Genomic DNA, 23,800 nt, shown 5'->3' on the forward strand with positions numbered 1-23,800 from the left:
TATATATGCTGTCCTATACCGCACCCCCATTATGTTATATATGACGTCCTACACCGCACCCCCATTATGTTATATATGATGTCCTATACCGCACCCCCATTATGTTATATATGACGTCCTACACCGCACCCCCATTATGTTATATATGCTGTCCTATACCGCACCCCCATTATGTTATATATGACGTCCTACACCGCACCCCCATTATGTTATATATGACGTCCTATACCACACCCCCATTATGTTATATATGATGTCCTATACCGCACCCCCATTATGTTATATATGACGTCCTACACCGCACCCCCAGTATGTTATATATGACGTCCTATACCGCACCCCCATTATGTTATATATGACGTCCTACACCGCACCCCCATTATGTTATATATGACGTCCTACACCGCACCCCCATTATGTTATATATGATGTCCTATACCACACCCCCATTATGTTATATATGACGTCCTACACCGCACCCCCATTATGTTATATATGATGTCCTACACCGCAGCCCCATTATGTTATATATGACGTCCTATACCGCACCCCCATTATGTTATATATGATGTCCTACACCGCACCCCCATTATGTTATATATGACGTCCTACACCGCACCCCCATTATGTTATATATGACGTCCTATACCACACCCCCATTATGTTATATATGACGTCCTACACCGCACCCCCATTATGTTATATATGACGTCCTACACCGCAGCCCCATTATGTTATATATGATGTCCTATACCGCACCCCCATTATGTTATATATGACGTCCTATACCGCACCCCCATTATGTTATATATGACGTCCTACACCGCAGCCCCATTATGTTATATATGACGTCCTATACCGCACCCCCATTATGTTATATATGACGTCCTATACCGCACCCCCATTATGTTATATATGACGTCCTATACCGCACCCCCATTATGTTATATATGACGTCCTATACCGCACCCCCATTATGTTATATATGACGTCCTATACCGCACCCCCATTATGTTATATATGACGTCCTATACCGCACCCCCATTATGTTATATATGACGTCCTATACCGCACCCCCATTATGTTATATATGACGTCCTACACCGCACCCCCATTATGTTATATATGACGTCCTACACCGCACCCCCATTATGTTATATATGCTGTCCTATACCGCACCCCCATTATGTTATATATGATGTCCTACACCGCACCCCCATTATGTTATATATGACGTCCTATACCGCATCCCCATTATGTTATATATGACGTCCTACACCGCACCCCCATTATGTTATATATGACGTCCTATACCGCATCCCCATTATGTTATATATGACGTCCTACACCGCACCCCCATTATGTTATATATGACGTCCTACACCGCACCCCCATTATGTTATATATGACGTCCTACACCGCACCCCCATTATGTTATATATGACGTCCTATACCGCACCCCCATTATGTTATATATGACGTCCTACACCGCACCCCCATTATGTTATATATGACGTCCTACACCGCACCCCCATTATGTTATATATGACGTCCTATACCGCACCCCCATTATGTTATATATGACGTCCTACACCGCACCCCCAGTATGTTATATATGACGTCCTACACCGCACCCCCATTATGCTATATATGATGTCCTATACCGCACCCCCATTATGTTATATATGACGTCCTATACCGCACCCCCATTATGTTATATATGACGTCCTACACCGCAGCCCCATTATGTTATATATGACGTCCTATACCGCACCCCCATTATGTTATATATGATGTCCTACACCGCACCCCCATTATGTTATATATGATGTCCTATACCGCACCCCCATTATGTTATATATGACGTCCTACACCGCACCCCCATTATGTTATATATGACGTCCTATACCGCATCCCCATTATGTTATATATGACGTCCTACACCGCACCCCCATTATGTTATATATGACGTCCTACACCGCAGCCCCATTATGTTATATATGACGTCCTATACCGCACCCCCATTATGTTATATATGACGTCCTATACCGCACCCCCATTATGTTATATATGACGTCCTATACCGCACCCCCATTATGTTATATATGACGTCCTACACCGCACCCCCATTATGTTATATATGACGTCCTACACCGCACCCCCATTATGTTATATATGACGTCCTACACCGCACCCCCATTATGTTATATATGACGTCCTATACCGCACCCCCATTATGTTATATATGACGTCCTATACCGCACCCCCATTATGTTATATATGACGTCCTATACCGCACCCCCATTATGTTATATATGACGTCCTATACCGCACCCTCATTATGTTATATATGATGTCCTACACCGCACCCCCATTATGTTATATATGACGTCCTATACCGCACCCCCATTATGTTATATATGACGTCCTATACCGCACCCCCATTATGTTATATATGACGTCCTATACCGCACCCCCATTATGTTATATATGACGTTCTATACCGCACCCCCATTATGTTATATATGACGTCCTATACCGCACCCCCATTATGTTATATATGACGTCCTACACCGCACCCCCATTATGTTATATATGACGTCCTATACCGCACCCCCATTATGTTATATATGACGTCCTACACCGCACCCCCATTATGTTATATATGACGTCCTATACCGCACCCCCATTATGTTATATATGATGTCCTATACCGCACCCCCATTATGTTATATATGATGTCCTATACCGCACCCCCATTATGTTATATATGACGTCCTATACCGCACCCCCATTATGTTATATATGACGTCCTATACCGCACCCCCATTATGTTATATATGACGTCCTACACCGCACCCCCATTATGTTATATATGATGTCCTATACCGCACCCCCATTATGTTATATATGACGTCCTATACTGCACCCCCATTATGTTATATATGACGTCCTATACCGCACCCCCATTATGTTATATATGACGTCCTATACCGCACCCCCATTATGTTATATATGACGTCCTACACCGCACCCCCATTATGTTATATATGACGTCCTATACCGCACCCCCATTATGTTATATATGATGTCCTACACCGCACCCCCATTATGTTATATATGACGTCCTACACCGCACCCCCATTATGTTATATATGACGTCCTATACCGCACCCCCATTATGTTATATATGACGTCCTATACCGCACCCCCATTATGTTATATATGACGTCCTATACCGCACCCCCATTATGTTATATATGACGTCCTATACCGCACCCCCATTATGTTATATATGACGTCCTATACCGCACCCCCATTATGTTATATATGACGTCCTATACCGCACCCCCATTATGTTATATATGATGTCCTATACCGCACCCCCATTATGTTGTATATGACGTCCTATACCGCACCCCCATTATGTTATATATGATGTCCTATACCGCACCCCCAGTATGTTATATATGACGTCCTATACCGCACCCCCATTATGTTATATATGACGTCCTATACCGCACCCCCATTATGTTATATATGATGTCCTATACCGCACCCCCATTATGTTATATATGATGTCCTACACCGCACCCCCATTATGTTATATATGACGTTCTATACCGCACCCCCATTATGTTATATATGACGTCCTATACCGCACCCTCATTATGTTATATATGATGTCCTACACCGCACCCCCATTATGTTATATATGACGTCCTATACCGCACCCCCATTATGTTATATATGACGTCCTATACCGCACCCCCATTATGTTATATATGACGTCCTATACCGCACCCCCATTATGTTATATATGACGTTCTATACCGCACCCCCATTATGTTATATATGACGTCCTATACCGCACCCCCATTATGTTATATATGACGTCCTACACCGCACCCCCATTATGTTATATATGACGTCCTATACCGCACCCCCATTATGTTATATATGACGTCCTACACCGCACCCCCATTATGTTATATATGACGTCCTACACCGCAGCCCCATTATGTTATATATGACGTCCTACACCGCACCCCCATTATGTTATATATGACGTTCTATACCGCACCCCCATTATGTTATATATGACGTCCTATACCGCACCCCCATTATGTTATATATGACGTCCTATACCGCACCCCCATTATGTTATATATGACGTCCTATACCGCACCCCCATTATGTTATATATGACGTCCTATACCGCACCCCCATTATGTTATATATGACGTCCTACACCGCACCCCCATTATGTTATATATGACGTCCTATACCGCACCCCCATTATGTTATATATGATGTCCTACACCGCACCCCCATTATGTTATATATGACGTCCTACACCGCACCCCCATTATGTTATATATGACGTCCTATACCGCACCCCCATTATGTTATATATGACGTCCTATACCGCACCCCCATTATGTTATATATGACGTCCTATACCGCACCCCCATTATGTTATATATGACGTCCTACACCGCACCCCCATTATGTTACATATGATGTCCTATACCGCACCCCCATTACTACAATGCATTGTGTAACACCTTGTCCAATACCTGAACCTCTCCTAGTGCACGGTATTCTATACTGTCCTATACTGTAACCTCCACACCCATAATGCCTGGTCTTATAAACCACTGTCATATACATGAATACAGAATCGTGCAAAACCAAGAGCCTACTGTGACTGAATGCTGCACTGGGGAACACTCCAACATCTTCAGCTCTAAGTCCCGCACACAGAAGACCACAGTTTATGGGAAAAATCTACTTGTTATCATGTAATAGAAGACGTATTGAGTCTTTGTAGTCGTGTACGTCACCCCCCCCCCACCCAACTGTCCCCTGGTTACTGAGCAGTCACGTTTCTTATTACCTTGGGGTATGGGAACTGTTTTCCCAGGGGATACAAGCTGCCAGTGTACTGAGGAATGATCATGTTCGGTACAGCACTGTCATTTATGGTGAGGAACGCCAGCCTCTCCCCATCTGGAGACCACCAGTGAGCGATGTGAGTGTGCAGCAGCTCCTCTAGAATAAAACACACAGATCATGTAGTGGGACAGGAACGCCGCCATCACCTCCGGCATTATAGGAACATAGAAGTAACCGTGCCGTAAAATAAAGCATAGCACACTGCCGAGACCTGAAAAGAACGTTCATGTAGAAACCAAAATACATAAAGTGTCTTTACCAAACCCTCGTCAACTTCTACATTATCAATGTGGCCGCCATTATGGCGGACCTGAACATACAAAGTGGCCAAGAAAGTGAGACCTGTCTGCACCTCTGTAAGAATCATGTAAACCACCAACCAGAGAGAAGACCACATGAACACCGGAGTTTAAAGGTGGAGAAGTCGCTGTGCGTGGATCGGTACGGATGGTGGAGAAGACACGGTATGTGAATCGGTGCCGATGGTGGAGAAGACACGGTATGTGGATCGGTGCTAGTGGTGGAGAAGACACGGTGTGTGGATCGGTGCTAGTGGTGGAGAAGACACGGTGTGTGGATCGGTGCTAGTGGTGGAGAAGTCGCTGTGTGTGGATCGGTGCGGATGGTGAAGAAATTGCTGTGTGTGACTCAAGAAGTAGAAGCAAAAGTGCAGCATTCGGGACACGGTGCCTGGCTGCTAAGTATTCAATCAATGTATATGATTCAGGTATTTTCATTGTCAAAAACACAATGCGTGGGGATCGGTGAGGATGGTGGAGAAGCCAGTGTGTGTGTGTGTGTGTGTGTGTGTGTGTGGGGATCGGTGCGGATGGTGGAGAGGTCGCTGCGTGTGGACCGGTGCGGATGGTGGAGAAGACCGTGTGTGTGTGTGTGTGGGGATCGGTGCGGACGGCGGAGAGGTCGCTGCGTGTGGACCGGTGAAGATTGTGGAGAAGACAGTGTGTGTGTGTGTGTGTGGATCGGTGCGGATGGCGGAGAGGTCGCTGCGTGTGGATCGGTGCGGATGGCGGAGAGGTCGCTGCGTGTGGATCGGTGCAGATGGCGGAGAGGTCGCTGCGTGTGGATCGGTGCGGATGGTTGAGAGGTCGCTGCGTGGGGATTGGTGCGTATGGCGGAAAAGACAATGCGTGTGTGTGGATCGCTGCGGATGGTGGAGAAGTCGCTGAGTTTGCGGATATTGATGGGCTCGTCCTTTCACTGATTATGTTACATGTCTATATATTAATAGTTTTCATATAATGGATCATTAGTCTGCACGTCTGGACCCAGTATGAGCCCGGCACATCCCCCCCCCACTACATGGAACCGCTGGGAGGTTGTTGTGGTCTTATCTCCAGACCCTGACGTCCTCATTACTTCCGCCACACATTTCTAAAATGAAGTGATCCCCACACGTCGTCTTTGTCTCATATATATTTCTACAGTCCACGTGGAGTCCAGAGGTCGGGTACAACATACACATTACATAAATAATGAGAAGGCTGCAGACATTGAGCGTCAGCTCCTAGGTCACAGTCCACTTACCCTCATACAGCCAGTCCGAGAGGCCGTTGTAAATGATCCCCTCCTTCCCAGAGGATGTCAGCCGCAGGGAGCTGCTCCTCACATCCGGACGGTAATAAATATTATTTTCAAAGATGAAGAGCTGGAAGAAAAATCAAACGTTACGTAATATGCACGAGAAGTGATCCCGGCATATAATACCACCACCTACTACTAACCACCACCTACTACTAACCACCTACTACTAATCACCACCTACTACTAACCACCTACTACTAATCACCATCTACTACTAACAACCACCACCACCACCTATCACTAACCACCACCACCTACTACTAACCACCACCACCACCTACTACTAATCACCACCTACTACTAACCACCACCACCTATCACTAACCACCACCACCTACTACTAACCACCTCCTACCACTAACCACAGCCTACTACTAACCACCATCACCTACTACTAACCACCTCCTACCACTAACCACAGCCTACTACTAACCACCACCACCTACTACTAACCACCACCTCCTACTACTAACCACCACCACCTACTACTAACCACCTCCTACCACTAACCACAGCCTACTACTAACCACCACCACCTACTACTAACCACCACCACCTACTACTAACCACCACCACCTACTACTAACCACCACCACCTACTACTAACCACCTACTACTAATCACCATCTACTACTAACAACCACCACCACCACCTATCACTAACCACCACCACCTACTACTAACCACCACCACCACCTACTACTAATCACCACCTACTACTAACCACCACCACCTATCACTAACCACCACCACCTACTACTAACCACCTCCTACCACTAACCACAGCCTACTACTAACCACCATCACCTACTACTAACCACCTCCTACCACTAACCACAGCCTACTACTAACCACCACCACCTACTACTAACCACCACCTCCTACTACTAACCACCACCACCTACTACTAACCACCTCCTACCACTAACCACAGCCTACTACTAACCACCACCACCTACTACTATCCACCACCACCTACTACTAACCACCACCACCTACTAATAACCACCACCACCTACTACTCACCACCACCACCTACTACTCATCACCAACACCTACTACTCACCACCTACTACTAACCACCACCACCTACTACTAACCACCACCACCTACTACTCATCACCAACACCTACTACTCACCACCTACTACTAACCACCACCACCTACTACTAACCACCACCACCACCTACTAACCACCAACACCTACTACTCACCACCACCACCTACTACTCATCACCAACACCTACTACTCACCACCTACTACTAACCACCACCACCTACTACTAACCACCACCACCTACTACTCACCACCACCACCTACTACTTACCACCACCACCTACTACTCATCACCAACACGTACTACTCACCACCACATACTACTATTCACCACCACTTACTACTCACCACTACCACCTACTACTAACCACCACCACCTACTACTCACCACCACCACCTACTACTCACCACCACCACCTACTACTAACCACCACCACCTACTACTCATCACCACCACCTACTACTCATCACCAACACCTACTACTAACCACCTACTACTAATCACCACCACCATCTATCACTAACCACCACCACCTATTACTAATCACCTCCTACTACTAACCACCACCACCTATCACTAACCACCACCTACTACTATCCACCTCCTACCACTAACCACAGCCTACTACTAACCACCACCACCTACTACTAACCACCACCACCTACTACTAACCACCTCCTACCACTAACCACAGCCTACTACTAACCACCACCACCTACTACTAACCACCAAATCCTACTACTAACCACCACCACCCACTACTAACCACCTCCTACCACTAACCACAGCCTACTACTAACCACCACCACCTACTACTAACCACCACCACCTACTACTAACCACCACCACCTACTAATAACCACCACCACCTACTAATAACCACCACCACCTACTAATAACCACCACCACCTACTAGTAACCACCACCACCTACTAACCACCACCACCTACTACTCACCACCACCACCTACTACTCACCACCTACTACTAACCACCACCACCTACTACTCACCACCACCACCTACTACTTACCACCACCACCACCTACTACTCATCACCAACACCTACTACTCACCACCTACTACTAACCACCACCACCTACTACTCACCACCACCTACTACTAACCACCACCACCTACTACTCATCACCAACACCTACTACTAACCACCACCTACTACTAACCACCTACTACTAATAACCACCACCACCATCTATCACTAACCACCACCACCTACTACTAATCACCACCTACTACTAACCACCACCACCTATCACTAACCACCACCACCTACTACCACTAACCACAGCCTACTACTAACCACCACCATCTACTACTAACCACCACCACCTACTACTAACCAACTCCTACCACTAACCACAGCCTACTACTAACCACCACCACCTACTACTAACCACCACCTCCTACTAACCACCACCACCTACTACTAACCACCTCCTACCACTAACCACAGCCTACTACTAACCACCACCACCTACTACTAACCACCACCACCTACTACTATCCACCACCACCTACTACTAACCACCACCACCTACTACTAACCACCAACACCTACTACTCACCACCTACTACTAACCACCACCACCTACTACTTACCACCACCACCTACTACTCATCACCAACACCTACTACTCACCACCACCACCTAATACTAACCACCACCTACTACTAACCACCACCACCTACTAATAACCACCACCTACTAGTAACCACCACCACCTACTAACCACCACCACCTACTACTCACCACCACCACCTACTACTCATCACCAACACCTACTACTCACCACCTACTACTAACCACCACCACCTACTACTCACCACCACCACCTACTACTCATCGCCAACACCTACTACTCACCACCACATACTACTATCCACCACCACCTACTACTCACCACCACCACCTACTACTAACCACCACCACCTACTACTCACCACCACCTACTACTCATCACCAACACCTACTACTCACCACCACATACTACTGTCCACCACCTACTACTAACCACCACCACCTACTACTATCCACCACCACCAACCACCAACACATACTACTAACCACCACCTACTACTCACCACCACCACCTACTACTCACCACCACCACCTACTACTCACCACCACCAACCACAACATACTACTAACCACCACCACCTACTACTACTACTACTACTAACCACCACCACCTACTACTAACTACAACCACCTACTACTATCCACCACCACCACCTACTATCCACCACCACCTACTACTATTCACCGCCACCTACTACTATCCACCGCCACCTACTACTACTAACCACCACCACCTACTATTAACCCCCACCATCTACTACTAACCACCACCGCCTACTACAAACCACCACCACCTACTACTACTAACCGCCACCTACTACTATCACAGGTCATAGATCATCAATTGAAAATATGTCCACATAACATATAGCATGCACCCTAAAGGTAGATACGAAACTGTATATGTATACAAGAGCAAAAAATAAACGATAGAACAACCCCAAATATATACTCGGAGTCAGTACAACAAAAGGAAATACGGAGGGGTCAGAGACCAAGAAAAAGATAAAGAAACATTAGAGGTAATCAATCTTTCTAAATGACAGTTCACTGACGATGAATTTTCGGTTTTAAGAAGGGAGTTAACATTCTGTCCTACAGCTAATTTTGACTTGTTTGAAGCTGTAAAAGACGTACACCTGTTTGCTCGAAGGCTGTTATTAAAACTACATTTTTTCGACCCAGACCAATTTATTCCTAGTAATGATGTTGAAAGGGAGACATTAAAAATATTGGAGTCATTGTTAGAGGAAAATCAGTGGGAGGATGGGTCGGGATCTAGCTTTCCATCTTGTATAAAGAGAAAGTCTACCACTTTTCCATCCTTATCCCTTTGTCCGCAGGTTGATATTTTTGTCCGTTTGGTTATAAAAGATCTGAGAAATTTACAGACCAATTTTGGTGATAACCTGAGCCCAGGTGAACGTAAGGCTTTGAAAGATCTTAAACAGATGAAAGATATTATATTTAAACCTGCGGACAAGGGAGGAAATATCGTAGCATGGCCGAGTGACATGTATGAACAAGAGGCAAAGAGACAGCTAAATGATGTACAAACTTATAGGGTCCTTGATCATAATCCCACCTCTCTATTTAAGAGTAAACCTGAAGAAATCCTGGATAGGGCTTTTAAGTGGGGGATTATCACTAGGGAGGTATATGAGGGTTTGATGGTGAAAGAACCGAAAATTCCTACCCTATACCTCTTGCCTAAGGTCCATAAGGATGTTCAATGTCCCCCAGGTCGACCAATCATCTCTGGGATAGGAGGTCTATGTGAAGTCTCGTGTAGATTTATAGACTTCTATCTCAGACCACATGTCGAGACCCTCCCCTCATACATCCGTGACTCCACTGATATTCTGTTGTCTCTTGAGGGCTTGAAATTTGAACATTACATGTATGTGGTCACGAGTGATGTCGAGTCCCTGTACACCTGTATTCATCACAGCCACGGCCTGCAAATTCTTTTTACAGAGTGGGAATCTGATCTTGTCGAACTTGTCCTTGAGTTACTGGAGTTTGTGCTTTGTCATAATTTCTTTGTTTTTAAGGACAAATATTATCTCCAGAATAGAGGTACGGCCATGGGGGCCACCTGTGTCCCATCTTACGCTAATCTTTTTATGGGCTTCTGGGAACGACAAATGATTTTGGATGAACAGAACCCATATGAGCTCTCTCTTATTTCATGGAGGCGCTATATAGACGATGTGCTGTTCGTATGGCAGGGCGGTGAGCGGGACTTGACATCATTCCTTGACAATTTAAATAACAATGACATGAATGTCAAACTTGTCAGCAAATACAGCCAAACAGCGATTGACTTTTTGGACCTTAGAATTTCTATTGCATCCGATGGTCGGGTGGTTACTGATATTTTTAGGAAAGATATCTCCGTTAATTCCTATTTGAAGGCTGAGTCCTCACATCCAAAACATGTGATTAAGGCTATTCCACGGGGACAATTTATACGTGCAAGATGTATTTGTTCCTCTGATACATGTTTTGATAATAGATCTAAAGATCTAACTGAAAGATTTCTTAGGAGAGGCTATGACAACTCCTATGTTAAACAGGAATATGCGTATGTAAGGACCCTAAAAAGAAATGACCTTCTGAAACCCAAAATAAAACAACAATCAAAGAACAGTACTGTGAGATTTATCTCTAGATATAATAAGAATTGGAACTCTTTTCGTGATATCTTTCAGAAACATTGGTCTGTATTACATACAGACAAACGACTAAGTAAGATACTGACTGAGAATCCAGCTATGACACCACGTCGGAGACCCAATTTACGGGATATGCTAGTCCGGAGTCATTATGTTCCTCCAATGAGTAGGTACATATTTGGTACCAGGGGACCCAGGTGGGGCAATGTACCCTGCGGATCCTGTGGTGCATGCCAAGTAATGGAAAGAACCAACTCCTTTTTGGAGTCAGATTCAGCTAAGTCGTATAACATAGTGCACTTTATAAATTGTAATGTCCGAAATGTGGTTTATCACGCGCAATGTCCCTGTAATAAAATCTATGTGGGGATGACCACACGGGAGCTGAATGGTGGTATTATTCAGTCACTGTATGGAGGTATTATTCAGTCACTATATGGAGGTATTATCAGTCACTGTATGGTGGTATAATTCAGTCACTGTATGGAGGTATTATTCAGTCAGTGTATGGAGGTATTATTCAGTCACTATATGGAGGTATTATTCAGTCAGTGTATGGAGGTATTATTCAGTTACTATATGGAGGTATTATCAGTCACTGTATGGTGGTATAATTCAGTCAGTGTATGGAGGTATTATTCAGTCAGTGTATGGAGGTATTATCAGTCAGTGTATGGAGATATTATTCAGTGTAAGGAGATATTATCAGTCAGTGTATGGAGGTATTATCAGTCACTGTATGGTGGTATAATTCAGTCACTGTATGGAGGTATTATTCAGTCACTGTATGGAGATATTATCAGTCAGTGTATGGAGGTATTATCAGTCAGTGTATGGAGATATTATTCAGTCAGTGTATGGAGGTATTATCATTCAGTGTATGGAGATATTATTCAGTCACTGTATGGAGATATTATCAGTCACTGTATGGTGGTATTAGTCAGTCATTGTATGGAGGTATTATTCAGTCAGTGTATGGGGGTATTATTCAGTCAGTGTATGGGGGTATTATTCAGTCAGTGTATGGTGGTATTATTCAGTCAGTGTATGGAGGTATTATTCAGTCAGTGTATGAGTAACGACGGGGGTAGGGAAACGAACAAGTGAGCCCTAATCTACCCGCCACTCTGTCCCTGCCTACTTGCAACGACCCGCCCTAGGCGACGGGGTACAACTGGGCGGCGGTCCCTACGCTCAGTAAGTGCACGAGACAAACATACAAGGGAATACAAAGCAAAGGGAAAGGGGCAGTTGCCCACGGCAACACCGTGAGCAACCAGAGTGGTGAACGAGCCGAGTCAAACCAGGAGAGCACGAGGTACCAAACGCAGAGCAGGAGAGTAGTCAGTAAGCCAGGGTCAGTATGGAGCAGGATCAAATAGTTATGAGCTGTAGCTGGGCCAGGAAACCACACGGAAAGAATCACAAGCAAAGGAGGAACAGGAAAGGCAGGTATAAATTGACAGAGGGCGGGAGCTAGCTCCGTCTGGCCAGGCTGCGATAGGCTCTCCCACTCCTAAGCCTGCCATCCTGAGTGGTGGAAGATGAAGTCAGTCTCAGAGACGTAGATTCAGGTGCAGACTGATTACCTATGGGAGTTAACCCCGAAGCTGTGCCTGGCAGATCCTTTACAGTATGGGGGTATTATTCAGTCAGTGTATGGGGGTATTATTCATTCAGTGTATGGAGGTATTATCCAGTCACAGTATGGAGGTATTATCCAGTCACTGTATGGTTGGTTTATTCAGTCAGTGTATGGAGGTATTATCCCGTCAGTGTAAGGAGGTATCATCAGTCATTGTATGGGGGTATTATCCCGTCAGTGTATGGAGGTATTAATCAGTCACTGTATGGAGGTGAGGGCGTCCGTATTATACCAGGAAGGGGAGGACCCAAACATATCTGCTGGAAGCGAGGGCACCCATATTATACCAGGAAGGGGAGGGCCCAAACATATCTGCTGGAAGCGAGGGCGCCCGTATTATACAAGGAAGGGGAGGGCCCAAACATATCTGCTGGAAGCGAGGGTGCCCGTATTATACCAGGAAGGGGAGGGCCCAAACATATCTGCTGGAAGCGAGGGTGCCCGTATTATACCAAGAAGGGGAGGACCCAAACAAATTTGCTGGAAGAGAGGGTGCCCATATTATACCAGGAAGGGGAGGGCCTAAACATATCTGCTGGAAGCGAGGGCGCCCGTATTATACTAGGAAGGGGAGGGCCCAAACATATCTGCTGGAAGTGAGGGCGGCAGTATTATACCAGGAAGGGGAGGGCCCAAACATATCTGCTGTAAGCGAGGGCACCCGTATAATACCAGGAAGGGGAGGGCACAAACATATCTGCTGGAAGCGAGGGTGCCCGTATTATACCAAGAAGGGGAGGACCGAAACATATCTGCTGGAAGCGAGGGCGCCCGTATTATACCAGGAAGTGGAGGACCCAAACATATCTGCTGGAAGCGAGGGCGTACGTATTATACCAGGAACGGGAGGACCCAAACAGATCTGCTGGAAGCGAGGGCGTACGTATTATACCAGGAAGGGGAGGGCTCAAACAAATTTGCTGGAAGAGAGGGGGCCCATATTATACCAGGAAGGGGAGGGCCTAAACATATCTGCTGGAAGCGAGGGCGCCCGTATTATACTAGGAAGGGGAGGGCCCAAACATATCTGCTGGAAGTGAGGGCGGCCGTAGTATACCAGGAAGGGGAGGAGCCAAACATATCTGCTGGAAGCGAGGGCGCCCGTATTATACTAGGAAGGGGAGGGCCCAAACATATCTGCTAGAAGCGAAGGCGCCCGTATTATACCAGGAAGGGGAGGGCCCAAATATATCTGCTGGAAGCGAGGGTGCCCGTATTATACCAGGAAGTGGAGGGCCCAAATATATCTGCTGGAAGTGAGGGCGCCCGTATTATACCAGGAAGTGGAGGACCCAAACATATCTGCTGGAAGCGAGGGAGCCTGTATTATACCAGGAAGGGGAGGGCCCAAACATATCTGCTGGAAGCGAGGGAGCCTGTATTATACCAGGAAGGGGAGGGCCCAAACATATCTGCTGGAAGCGAGGGCGCCCGTATTATACTAGGAAGGGGAGGGCCCAAACATATCTGCTAGAAGCGAAGGCGCCCGTATTATACCAGGAAGGGGAGGGCCCAAATATATCTGCTGGAAGCGAGGGTGCCCGTATTATACCAGGAAGTGGATGGCCCAAATATATCTGCTGGAAGTGAGGGCGCCCGTATTATACCAGGAAGTGGAGGACCCAAACATATCTGCTGGAAGCGAGGGAGCCTGTATTATACCAGGAAGGGGAGGGCCCAAATATATCTGCTGGAAGCGAGGGAGCCTGTATTATACCAGGAAGGGGAGGGCCCAAATATATCTGCTGGAAGTGAGGGCGTCCGTATTATACCAGGAAGAAGAGGACCCAGCATATCTGCTGGAAGCGAGAGCGCCCGTATTATACCAGGAAGGGGAGGGCCCAAATATATCTGCTGGAAGTGAGGGCGTCCGTATGATACCAGGAACAGGAGGGCCCAAACATATCTGCTGAAAGCGACGACGTCCGTATTAGACCAGGACAACACTTTCGCAGCAAAATTCCCCAAACTGCAAAGGTGCGGAGTGTGGACCAAAAGGGGGATAAGTAAAGATATTTATTAGTGCGGTGCAGAAAGGATTGATCACAGCGTAACACACATCTATGGATTATTTTATTATTTATCCCATTATTATACCACCTGACTATGCCCCTGATGTACTCTCCCTGGCTTACATGTACCCCCACATTATAAACTAAAACACTAGCAATGCTCAAAGAGAACAACTACAAAGCAATACGGCGCTCCCTCCCTTCTGAACCCTACAGCGTGCTCAGACTGCAGTTCCTTCCACATATATGGCATCACCAAACCCGGGAGAACCCGTTTAACAGTTTTTGGTGTGTGTCTTCAGTGGCATAAGCTGGACACCACATATTTGCCACTGAATTGGCATATCTGGGGAAAAATGTAAATTTTTACTTTGCACTATCCGCAGCGCATTTCTCTATGGAAAAGTCCTGTGGGGTGAAAATGCTCACTACACCCCTTAATAAATGCCCTGAGAGTAGGGCTTGGCGATTAATCAAATTAATTTGATTGATTAGCCCCCAAGGACTCTCACAATTCTGTTTTAGAACAGAATCGTTAAATTGATTCTTTAGTGGCGCCGTCGCACCGTGCTGCACGTGCCTGGTCTGCCCCGCCGTCTCGTAACTTCCAGGAGACTCCTCGTATATAGCGATACGACCCACTGTAGATAACCCCTCCCTCGCAGATCGCACCACCACCCCCCCTTGCCAATTGCATCACCCCCCCTTGTAGATCGTACCACAGTAGCTGCCACTAGCAGCGGAATCCCCGGCCAAAGCGCCGGCAACCTCTGCCTGGGAATTCAGCTCCTAGTGGCAGCAACGGCGGCGATATCTACAAGGAAGAAGGGGGGTGCGATCTACAAGGGAGGAGGGGTGCTGCGATCTACATGGTGAGTGGGGGTGCTATCTGCAAGGGTGTGTGGCACTATGTGGGCACTATGTCACTATATGTGGGCACTGTGGCACTATCGACATGGGCACTGTGGCCCTATATTGGGGGATTGGCACTATGTGGGCACTGTCACTATATATGGGTACAGTGACACAAACTATATGGGCACTGTGGCACTATATGTGGGCACTGTGGCACTTTCTACATGGGCACTGTGGCCCTATATTGGTGGAATGGCACTATGTGGGCCCTGTGGCACTATATGTGGGCACTGTGACACAATCTACATGGGCACTGCTGTTTTCAGGGGATTAATAAAAAATACCCTGACAAATTAAATCCATCCTTAATAATAATAATAATAATAAATAATTTTTTAAACGGCCATGAAAAAACGGACGGACTGGAAATGGATGAGAACTTGGAGACACTGATGCAAAATGAACAGGAGATACTGACATTTGGCCATTTTTCTTTCACTGTTGTGACTGCAGCCGAAATGTCTATGATGCCAGGAGTCCCGGTCACATGTACCATGGTCGGGCGGGGAAATTTGGCGGACACACGGACAGTTTTCAAAGTCCAATCACAGTCGTGTGAATCCGGCCTTAATGTCATTTATTAAAATCCTATGGTGGGGCCGGTACCGCGCAGGGTCCTGCTTACACTGCAGACGCTATCATGTAATCTCTCCCCAGAGCGCCCGCTCCGCACTAGCAGAAAAAAAACCTGAAGAAAATCGAGATTCAAATCGAAAATCGCCCAAAGTGTCGAAAAAAATCCATATTTGATTATTTGCCAAAATCGCCCAGCCCTACTTGAGGGGCGTCGTTTTCTCAGGGGTTTCTTTTATTATTTCACATCAGAGTCGCTGCAATTATGATCCAATACTTTGTAAATCACCAAATTAGGCCTCAACTCCGCATGGTACTCTCTCTCCTGAGCCCTTTCGTATGTCCAGACAAAAGATTAGGGCCACATGTAGGGTGATTCCAAAACCGGGAAACACAGCATAATAATGAGAGCGGTCTTGTTATGGTGGCACAAGCCGGGCACCACATATTGGCATATCTATGGAAAAAAATCACTCTGCAACATCGAGTGCACACTAATTTCTGCTGTGGGGTTAACATGATCACTACACCCCTAGGTGAATACTTTGAGGGGTGTCATTTCCAAAATGTGGTCAGTTCTGGGGGGTTTCCACTGTTTTGGTCCCACGGGCGCCCAGAAACCAATCCAGCAAAATCTACACTTCAAAAGCCAAATGGCGCTCCTTCCCTTCTGAGCCCCGCCGCGTGCCCAAACAGCAGTTTATGACTACATATGGGGTATTGTCGTACTCGGGAGAAATTGCTTTACAAATGTTAGGGCTCTTTTTTTCCTTTATTAATTGTAATAAAATATATGAAACATCCCTCGGGTCAAAATTCTCACTACACCCCTAGATGAAGGGGTCTAGTTTCATAAATGGAGACACTTTTGGGGAGTTTCCACTGTACTGGTACCTTAGGGGCTTTGCAAATGCGACATGGTGCCGAGTAACCAATCCAGGAAAATCTGTGCTCCAAAAGCCAAATGGCGCTCCTTCCCTTCTGAGCCCCGCCGTGTGCCCAGACAGCAGTTTATGGTCACATATGGGGTATTACCGTAATCCAGACAAGTTGCTTTACAAATGTTAGGGGCCTTTTTCTTCTTTATTCCTTGTGGACATTGTTTTTTTGGTTTTTTTAGCTTACACGACATCTTATTGGAAAAAAATGTCATTTCCATTTTCACTAATCTAATCTAGGAAACACCTGAGAGGTCAAAATGCTCACTACACCCCAAAATGGGGTCTTTTGGGGGTTTTCCCAATGCTTTGGCATCACAAGACCTCTTCAAACCCGACATCTTTGCTTCTGAGGCCGATGCTTCATTTCAATCGCACTAGGGTCCCATATGGGATATTTGTAAAAACAAAAGAATCTGGGCAATAAATATTGAGTTGTGTTTCTCTGGTAAAACCTTCCGTGTTACAGAAAAGAATTGATTAAAAATGAATTTCTGCACAAAAAATGTGTAAATCTCCCCTCTACTTTGCTTTATTTCCTGTGAAACGTCTAGAGGGTTAAGAAACTGTCTAAATGCTGTTTTGAATACTTTGAGGGGTGCAGTTTTTAAAATGGGGTGACTTATGGGGGTTTGTATTGTATGGGCCCCTCAAAGCCACTTCACACCTGAACTGGCCCCTGTAATAACGGCCTTTTGACATTTTTGTTAAGATGTGAGAAATTGCTGCTAAAGTTCTAAGGGTATGTTCACACGGCCTATTTACGGACGTAATTCGGGCGTTTTTGCCCCGAATTACGTCTGAAAATAGCGCCTCAATAGCGCTGACAAACATCTGCCCATTGAAAGCAATGGGCAGACGTTTGTCTGTTCACACGAGGCGTATATTTACGCGCCGCTGTCAAATGACGGCGCGTAAATAGACGCCCGCGTAGAAGAAGTGACCTGTCACTTCTTTGGCCGTAATTGGAGCCGCTATTCATTGACTCCAATGAATAGCAGCGCTAATTACGGCCGTAATTGACGCGGCGTTCAAGCGCCTGCACATGCCGGTACGGCTGAAATTACGGGGATGTTTTCAGGCTGAAACATCCCCGTAATTTCAGCCGTTACGGACCCCCGCCGTGTGAACATACCCTAAGTCTTGTAACGTCCTAGAAAAATAAAAGGATGTTCAAAAACGATGCAAATATAAAGTAGACAAATGGGGGATGTTAATTAGCAACAATTTTGTGTGTCATTACTCTCTGTCTAACATTTAAATTTAGAAAAATGAAAATTTTTCGCTACATTTTAGTGTTTTTCACAATTAAATACTGAACGTATCGAACAAATTTTACCACTAACTTAAAGACCAATGTGTCACAAGAAAACAAACAGACATGCCTGACGAAGATCTCAGTGCGAGACTGAAACGCTCGCAGTGTTTGATTTTATAAGATTGTATGAATAATCGCCGATCCTTTTGAAGTCGACTGCAAGTTTATCTGAATAGCAGCACAAGAGCTCCGAGAAAGGACTTTCTTTTTCTATATTCTAACATTGATTAACACAAAAAGTGACACGTCAGATTTGAAAATTAAGGCTCTGTCAGAAGGTCAAAAGTGGCTGCAGCGGGAAGGGGTTAAAGTACGTATCGCTGGCGCCACGTGGCACATCTGCGCCAGGTAGCTCCGCACATATAAACAGGATGCAGGTGACAAGAATTAATCGTTTATTGCGGATTTGTACCTTTTAGATTACACTGGAGGGAACATTAATGACATCATCAGTTTACCATACGTACATGTGACGCGGCTGTGCGGATCTTATGCTGCCGCTGCGCTTCATATTGTTTTGTATGAGCTCATCGGTCCCATGTAATTCACATATTGCAGAGTAACCAATAATTAGATTTTAGATCTTACCAGTTGCTGCCCCTGGACACCCCATGCCGCGTGCTGCAATACCGAGTCCTCCACCTCTGGGGGGTTCAACTCCCAAACTTCCCTAAAACACAAACATTCCAAATCAATCCTGTTAAACAAAGTTGGTGTCTGCCGCAAGAAGTCTACATTGTCTACAGATATCGGGGCAGGCTGGGGACATTGTCTACAGATATCGGGGCAGGCTGAGGACATTATCTACAGATATCGGGGCAGGCTGGGGACATTGTCTACAGATATCAGGGCAGGTTGGGGACATTATCTACAGATATCGGGGGCAGGCTGAGGACATTATCTACAGATATCGGGGGCAGGCTGAGGACATTATCTACAGATATCGGGGCAGGCTGGGGACATTATCTACAGATATCGGGGCAGGCTGAGGACATTATCTACAGATATCGGGGCAGGCTGAGGACATTATCTACAGATATCGGGGCAGGCTGGGGACATTGTCTACAGATATCAGGGCAGGCTGGGGACATTATCTACAGATATCAGGGCAGGCTGGGGACATTATCTACAGATATCGGGGCAGGCTGGGGACATTATCTACAGATATCGGGGCAGGCTGAGGACATTATCTACAGATATCGGGGCAGGCTGGGGACATTGTCTACAGATATCAGGGCAGGCTGGGGACATTATCTACAGATATCAGGGCAGGCTGGGGACATTATCTACAGATATCGGGGCAGGCTGGGGACATTATCTACAGATATCAGGGCAGGCTAAGGACATTATCTACAGATATCAGGGCAGGCTGAGGACATTATCTACAGATATCGGGGCAGGCTGAGGACATTATCTACAGATATCAGGGCAGGCTGAGGACATTATCTACAGATATCGGGGCAGGCTGGGGACATTATCTACAGATATCAGGGCAGGCTGAGGACATTATCTACAGATATCAGGGCAGGCTGAGGACATTATCTACAGATATCGGGGCAGGCTGAGGACATTGTCTACAGATATCGGGGCAGGCTGGGGACATTATCTACAGATATCGGGGCAGGCTGGGGACAGTATCTACAGATATCGGGGCAGGCTGGGGACATTATCTACAGATATCGGGGCAGGCTGGGGACATTATCTACAGATATCGGGGCAGGCTGGGGACATTATCTACAGATATCGGGGCAGGCTGAGGACATTATCTACAGATATCGGGGCAGGCTGGGGACATTATCTACAGATATCGGGGCCGAATGAGGACATTGTCTACAGATATCGGGGCAGAATGAGGACATTGTCTACAGATATCGGGGCAGGCTGGGGACAGTATCTACAGATATCGGGGCAGGCTGGGGACATTGTCTACAGATATCGGGGCAGGCTGGGGACATTGTCTACAGATATCGGGGCAGGCTGGGGACATTGTCTACAGATATCGGGGCAGGCTGAGGACATTGTCTACAGATATCGGGGCAGGCTGGGGACAGTATCTACAGATATCGGGGCAGGCTGGGGACATTATCTACAGATATCAGGGCAGGCTGAGGACATTATCTACAGATATCGGGGCAGGCTGGGGACATTATCTACAGATATCGGGGCAGGCTGAGGACATTATCTACAGATATCAGGGCAGGCTGAGGACATTATCTACAGATATCGGGACAGGCTGGGGACATTATCTACAGATATCAGGGCAGGCTGAGGACATTATCTACAGATATCGGGACAGGCTGGGGACATTATCTACAGATATCAGGGCAGGCTGAGGACATTATCTACAGATATCGGGGCAGGCTGGGGACATTATCTACAGATATCGGGGCAGGCTGGGGACATTATCTACAGATATCGGGGCAGACTGGGGACATTATCTACAGATATCGGGGCAGGCTGGGGACATTATCTACAGATATCGGGGAAGGCTGAGGACATTATCTACAGATATCGGGGCAGACTGGGGACATTATCTACAGATATCGGGGCAGGCTGGGGACATTATCTACAGATATCAGGGCAGGCTGAGGACATTATCTACAGATATCGGGGCAGGCTGGGGACATTATCTACAGATATCGGGGCAGGCTGGGGACATTATCTACAGATATCGGGGAAGGCTGAGGACATTATCTACAGATATCGGGGCAGACTGGGGACATTATCTACAGATATCGGAGCAGGCTGGGGACATTGTCTACAGATATCGGGGCAGGCTGGGGACATTATCTACAGATATCGGGGCAGGCTGGGGACATTGTCTACAGATATCGGAGCAGGCTGGGGACATTGTCTACAGATATCGGGGCAGGCTGAGGACATTATCTACAGATATCGGGGGCAGGCTGAGGACATTATCTACAGATATCGGGGAAGGTTGGGGACATTGTCTACAGATATCGGGGGCAGGCTGAGGACATTATCTACAGATATCGGGGCAGGTTGGGGACATTGTCTACAGATATCGGGGCAGGCTGGGGACATTATCTACAGATATCGGGGCAGGCTGGGGACATTGTCTACAGATATCGGGGCAGGCTGAGGACATTGCCTACAGATATCGGGGCAGGCTGGGGAAATTATCTACAGATATCGGGGCAGGCTGAGAACATTATCTACAGATATCGGGGCAGGCTGGGGACATTGTCTACAGATATCGGGGCAGGCTGAGGACATTATCTACAGATATCGGGGCAAGCTGAGGACATTATCTACAGATATCGGGGCAGGCTGAGGACATTATCTACAGATATCGGGGCAGGCTGAGGACATTGTCTACAGATATCAGGGCAGGCTGGGGACATTATCTACAGATATCGGGGCAGGCTGAGGACATTATCTACAGATATCGGGGCAGGCTGAGGACATTATCTACAGATATCGGGGCAGGCTGGGGACATTATCTACAGATATCAAGGCAGGCTGAGGACATTATCTACAGATATCGGGGCAGACTGGGGACATTATCTACAGATATCGGGGCAGGCTGAGGACATTATCTACAGATATCGGGGCAGGCTGAGGACATTGTCTACAGATATCGGGGCAGGTTGGGGACATTATCTACAGATATCAGGGCAGGCTGGGGACAGTATCTACAGATATCGGGGCAGGTTGGGGACATTATCTACAGATATCGGGGCAGGCTGAGGACATTATCTACAGATATCGGGGCAGTCTGAGGACATTATCTACAGATATCAGGGCAGGCTGGGGACATTATCTACAGATATCGGGGCAGGCTGGGGACATTACCTACAGATATCGGGGCAGGCTGAGGACATTATCTACAGATATCAGGGCAGGCTGGGGACATTATCTACAGATATCGGGGCAGGCTGGGGACATTATCTACAGATATCAGGGCAGGCTGAGGACATTATCTACAGATATCGGGGCAGGCTGAGGACATTATCTACAGATATCGAGGCAGGCTGAGGACATTATCTACAGATATCGGGGCAGGCTGGGGACATTATCTACAGATATCGGGGCAGGCTGAGGACATTGTCTACAGATATCAGGGCAGGCTGGGGACATTATCTACAGATATCGGGGCAGGCTGAGGACATTATCTACAGATATCGGGGCAGGCTGAGGACATTATCTACAGATATCGGGGCAGGCTGAGGACATTGTCTACAGATATCGGGGCAGGTTGGGGACATTATCTACAGATATCAGGGCAGGCTGGGGACATTATCTACAGATATCGGGGCAGGCTGAGGACATTGTCTACAGATATCGGGGCAGGTTGGGGACATTATCTACAGATATCAGGGCAGGCTGGGGACATTATCTACAGATATCGGGGCAGGCTGGGGACATTATCTACAGATATCGGGGCAGGTTGGGGACATTATCTACAGATATCAGGGCAGGCTGGGGACATTATCTACAGATATCGGGGCAGGCTGAGGACATTATCTACAGATATCGGGGC

The 23,800-nt window shown here is 46.7% G+C and overlaps 1 protein-coding gene across 1 annotated transcript in view; it reads right to left on the reverse strand.

Moving 5' to 3' along the window:
- Positions 1-23,800, reverse strand: part of DPP10 (dipeptidyl peptidase like 10) — a 285,774-nt gene that overhangs the window by 106,282 nt on the left and 155,692 nt on the right. Inside the window, 3 exon segments of the mRNA XM_075831017.1 lie at positions 4,901-5,055; positions 6,505-6,625; positions 19,885-19,966. Coding sequence (XP_075687132.1) covers positions 4,901-5,055; positions 6,505-6,625; positions 19,885-19,966 — 358 coding nt within the window.

The sequence above is a fragment of the Rhinoderma darwinii genome, chromosome 6 (assembly GCF_050947455.1).
Source record: "Rhinoderma darwinii isolate aRhiDar2 chromosome 6, aRhiDar2.hap1, whole genome shotgun sequence".
Classification (NCBI taxonomy): Eukaryota; Metazoa; Chordata; class Amphibia; order Anura; family Rhinodermatidae; genus Rhinoderma; species Rhinoderma darwinii.